The 5,204-nt window shown below is 45.4% G+C and overlaps 1 protein-coding gene across 1 annotated transcript; it reads left to right on the forward strand.

Moving 5' to 3' along the window:
• The first annotated feature begins 2,398 nt into the window (after positions 1-2,398).
• LOC119270197 lies at positions 2,399-4,529 on the forward strand. The gene is made up of 4 exons (XM_037552205.1): positions 2,399-3,460; positions 3,590-3,720; positions 4,037-4,162; positions 4,306-4,529. Exons 1-4 carry the CDS (start codon positions 2,809-2,811, stop codon positions 4,426-4,428), a joined length of 1,032 nt encoding a protein of 343 aa, XP_037408102.1. The 5' UTR covers positions 2,399-2,808; the 3' UTR covers positions 4,429-4,529.
• The last annotated feature ends 675 nt before the right edge of the window (positions 4,530-5,204 follow it).

The raw sequence follows: 5,204 nt of genomic DNA on the forward strand, positions 1-5,204 counted from the left end.
TGATCTCTGATGTATTAGGAATATTTAGGAATTTATAGAGGTAGAATTAGGTCAAGAGGTGCCACGAGGGGCCCACAAGCTTGTCAGGTGTGCGCCCCGAGATTGTCGCTTCCTCGTGACTCCCCAGGTCTTCTCCTGAACCTTCTAGGGTCCCTTCTAGTCCAGAAAAAATCATCAAAAAAATTATAGTGTTTGGACTCCGTTTGTTACTGGTTTTCTGAAAAGCCAAAAACAAGAAAAAAATTGGCGATGGGAACTAGGTTAATAGGTTAGTCCCAAAAACTATATATAATTGCATATAAAACATCCAAGATTGATACTATAATAGCATGGAACAATAAAAAATTATAGATACGTTGGAGACGTATCAACTTGCTATCTCTCAATCCCTCCAATGATTCTTGCTCCTTCTTGGAGGAAACTAGAGAGGAGATCTAGATCTAATCTTCCACCAATCACTTTCTCCTCTAAGTGAGGGGGACCCTTTGGATCTATATTTTGGAGTTATTTGGGTTCTTCCTCTCATATTCGTCTATAACATTAGTTGTTGTGATGGGATTTGGGAGAGAAGGACTTGCACACTCCGTGTGCCCTTACCATTGCATTTGGTGCATAGGTTTGAGTTCTCCACGGTGATACGTGGAAGTGAAGTTTGAGTAGCTTATTACTCTTGGGTGCTTGGTACTCTAGAGCTTGTTCCTCTTGGGTGCTTCGAGGCCCTAGAGGGTTGGTGGTGTCGCGGATCTCTCAATCATTGTGGTCTAAAGCTCCGAGTAAGCGTCGAGGTCTCCAATTAAGTTTTGGAGATTACCCCAAGCAATTTGTATGGGTTTCGATGACCGCTCCCAAGTGTTGCCATTTGTATAGGTTCGGCGACCGCCCTCAAGGGCCCCTTAGTGGAATCATGGCATCTTGCATTATGCGAGGGAGTGAGGAGATTACGGTGGCCCTTGTGGCATTTTGGGGAGCATTGCTCGTCGACACCGCTCCAAAAGGAGATTAGCATCCGCAAGGGTATGAACTTCGGGATACATCATCGTCTCCGCGTGCCTTGGTTATCTCTTATCTGAGCCCTTTACTTGTGCACTTTACTTTTTCATAGCCTTTGTGTTTCATGTTATATATCTTGCTATCACTTGGTTGTTTATCTTGCTTAGCATAAGTTGTTGGTGCACATAGGTGAGCCTAGTTGATTTAGGTTTTGTGCTTGACAAATTAAACGCTAGTTTTATTCCGCATTTGTTCAAGCCTAAATCATAATGTTTTAAAGTGCTTATTCACCCCGCTCTAGGCGACATCCACGATCTTTCACTGTTGTTAAGGTTGCTAACACCGTGCAAGCGATGCCACTGGATGTGCAGTCGGTGTGTTCGGTGCATGATGGGCTTCTTATAAGCAGGTGGATTCGACAGATCAAAGGGTCATTCTCACTAGCCATGATTATCTGGTTTTGTTCGTTGTGGTCAAGGGTTCAGAGACATGAAAGTTTTTGATTTGACGGGCCAGACTCCTTTAGGTGGATTTGGACATCTCAGGTATCTATTCGACAAGCTCGGCCTAGCATGCTTTCTTCCTAGGGTTGACAAGAATTCATGATGCGGAGGAAGTGTGGGCTCTTGTGCCCCATTGCAACTTAAGTTCTTTGCTTGGTTGATGGTGAATAATCGATGTTGGACCATGGAGCGGCTTCTCAAGAGGGGTTTGTCTCACCAGCCTTGCTACCCGTGTTGCCTTCAAGAGTCTGACACCATCTCTCACCTGCTTATCCAATGCTCGGTCGGCTTGGTTCGACGTGCTGCAGGTCAGGGGTCGGGACACTCTCACGCCTTCTCCTCTAAATGAGTTGCTGGAATGGTGGATGGAGGCTAGTCATGTCATCCCTTGGGCCGACAGGAAGGTTCATAACACCCTCGTCACTCTGACCATGCACTCCCTATGGAAGAAGCGAAAACCGGCGAGTCTTTGATAACATATCAGTGTCGGCTAGTGTGATAACGGTGAACATGTACTATGAGTGGAGGTTGTGGTTGCTCGCATGGCGTCTCAGGCGTGTTAGGTGTAGGTGAGTAGTTGTCTAGATTTTCTGTAGGTGAATTTGGTGGTTGTTAGTTAGGCATGTGCTTCAGCCGCCGTCGCGTCTCTGCACCATTCTTAATGGTATGATTGCAATTCTCTTGTGCGTTCCAGAAAAGGAAGAGGAACGGAACCTAAGGCAAACATGCATACTGGGGCAAAAAAATTGCGGTCCTGAGCTCCCTTACCAATAATAGACACGAGGGACTAACACAAGAACACGATGAACGGCGCACGATCAATCTCCTTCCTCGCTAGCATGTCATCGACCTTCTCTTAACATGTACCATATGTGATCATCGCAAGGTCGAGTCATGTTGCTCCTCTTCACCGCCGAGCAGACGCGACAGATGAAGAGGCGCTCGGGAGGGTCTTGTCATTCATGAAATTTGCTCTGGCAAAGACGTGCCGCCTCTGCGGCATTCTTTTCGACCACTTGGATGAGCATTCTCAGCGACAATGGTCGTGTCCTTCGTTGTTGCACGCATCAATCTCTAGGTGAGCCAGCAAACTTCCATCGATCTCTACGTTGTCCAATAGGAGAGGATGTTGGGGGGAGGTTGTTCCAGATGAGGACCCCATTGAGCCTTATGGTAACCCACACCCAGTGCCACAACAAGCAAACTTCCATCCTAACCAGCACAATCATTTTATTGCCCCCCCCTTCAACACCATGAGCATGATGACTTGCACCACATCCCGGACTTAAACTTGGAAAACCCAAATCTAGAACTGATGTTAGCTCGGCCTGGCAAGATGCAGGATGATTTTGAGGCTGAACGGGAGGATTTGCCAGGTTGGGGGCATTGGGCTATGCCACAAGCCCCTCGCCCTGACATGGAGATGCGCCCTGGAGAATTTATGCAACTTGATGATTTAATGGAATCAATACCAGAAGATCGTAACCCGGTACTCATGGAGAACATGCCAGTTGAAGATGCCAACAGTAACATTACATTGTCTCTGGCCCCCTCACACAACTCTGCACCTTTAGCTGAATCTGCCAATGGGCCACCTGCTCAGCCTGTGTTACAAGTACTTGACCTGAATGATATCAATGGGCCCCCTTTGCCAGTACAACCACTGGATGTGAATGCTTTGGAGCCCCTATTGGAACAAGCAAAAATGATGTCTCAACCTAATCTGATTCTGACACCTGATTTCAACCTAGAGGCCATTATGAAACATTCAGCTGTTGATCCCATGCAACTAGAAGCACTCACTCCTATCAGACAGAACTCTGCTTCACCCACTATCATCAAGAAATGTCCAGATAGGGAGAAACACGTTACAATGGATGTCACCACCAAAAATATCATCCTGGTTCCTCAGGCTACACCCAACCCTCCTGCACCCACCAAAGAGTTGAATACTACTGCAATCTCAGGTGAGCACAGTGACTTAGACCTTGTGGCCCCACCTGGCTTCCTAGTGCCTTGTTATCTCCATAATTCAGAAGTTAATCAAGTGAACTCTACTCCTGTTATTACTGACCAAGTGTCTGTTCTACAACCAGAAGCAGCTGCTGACACTCCTCAAGAAGAAACATATGTTATCTTGCTTGGTCAAGAAGGGGCTGACATATGGCAAAAGCACTTTGCTCCATCTAAAGATAGTAAAGAAGTAATTCAAGTCCCCATTGAATGGGTAAATTTTCTTTCTGTAGCCCTATTGACACCAAACAAATTTGATTGGGCAAAGCAGTTTATCACCTCTAATGTTTGGACATATATTGTACAAGGAACTAAGTCCAAAATGTTCAAACCTTTTGCTATACCTGATTCCTGCCCATTGGAATACATTTCACCATGCAAGGCTGAGCACCCTGTTTATCACCTCTAATGTTTGGACCTATATTGTACAAGGAACTGTGTCCAAAATGTTCAAACCTTTTGCTATACCTGATTCCTGCCCATTGGAATACATTTCACCATGTGAGGCTGAGCACCCTGCTATGCACCAGGAGAACCACTCTTCCACTCCATTTGGAAGCATAATGGGAGCTAAGGAGGGACAGTCTGCTTCATCAACCTCTGCAATTCATGGCAGCAGGAAGAGGAAAGGAAAAACCCCTCTTGTAGAAACTGAGGTAAGAAGAAGCTGTAGACTAAAAGCTTTACAAAAAGGCTATAAGAAGAGAGTTTGTGTGGATAAGCATTGTCTATCATGTCATGCTCTGCCTTCACTCATTCTTGGAATAGTTATTAAAAATCTAACTCCCCTTTTTGCAAGGTGAACATCCAAGAGAAAAGGGGAATGCAGCAAAAAGATAAAGGAAAGAAACTGAAAGGAGCTTCTACTGTTTCTGCTCCCACAGCCAGTAGGCAGGCTAAAAGCAACACCAAGAGCACTTAGAGCACCAGGAACATTCTGTAGTCAGTTTCTTTTGTGATGTTATGGTCTGTAACCAGCTATGTTTAGAACCCCAGTGCCACTTTATGTAAGGATGTATAAGATGTGGACATCTTATATTTGGTGCCTGCCACTTTTATATATTGTTGAATTACCTGGCTCTAATGCATGGATGCTGCAAATTATCGAAGTAGTACGTATGTTATTTCGTTTGCATGTTTTTGCATGGATTTAATAATCTAGTATGAGATATTCGGATGCAACAAAAGAAATTTAAGACGTGCCCGGACGCATCCATGGACGTTTTAAGAGCCATATTTGATATATCCGGCTGTAGATGCTCTAATGTCATCGACATCAAGACCCCATTCCCGAGACCCGAGACGCTTCATACGAGCATGCATGAAGGCAAGCTCCGCCCGCTTGTCATGGAAGCTTTCTTTCTAGTTCTTCCTCCCCTGGCGCCTCTATCGTGGCTTGACGATACGTGTGTCGCGCGGTCAGCCCGATATCTCAACAAGTTCGCTCTCGAGTTTTTCAGCTTTAGAAACAATTATGTTTGCACGTACGTACAGTTGTACACACCTAGTAAATCATATGCATGATTTGCATAGCTCAATCAACGAACGATCGATTAGGCCATAATTGAATGTGTAGAAATTGTATATACACGTACGCGCCACCGTGCGTGCGCTGTACTACGCGTGTGATCGCAGGCCAATCGATCGAGTCGGTTGCAAGATATTGCAGCTCGATCAGGTCAATGCATTAGCCCAGCT

Source organism: Triticum dicoccoides, chromosome 1A (assembly GCF_002162155.2).
Source record: "Triticum dicoccoides isolate Atlit2015 ecotype Zavitan chromosome 1A, WEW_v2.0, whole genome shotgun sequence".
Classification (NCBI taxonomy): Eukaryota; Viridiplantae; Streptophyta; class Magnoliopsida; order Poales; family Poaceae; genus Triticum; species Triticum dicoccoides.

What these genes read in the sequence shown, in the direction of transcription:
- LOC119270197 (XM_037552205.1), top strand. Translation starts at nt 2,809, where the DNA reads ATGTTAGCTCGGCCTGGCAAGATGCAGGATGATTTTGAGGCTGAACGG. An exon ending in TTCAAGTCCCCATTGAATGG is followed by an intron (nt 3,721 to 4,036) that starts GTAAATTTTCTT and finishes GCTATGCACCAG; the next exon opens with GAGAACCACTCTTCCACTCC. An exon ending in CCCCTCTTGTAGAAACTGAG is followed by an intron (nt 4,163 to 4,305) that starts GTAAGAAGAAGC and finishes CCTTTTTGCAAG; the next exon opens with GTGAACATCCAAGAGAAAAG.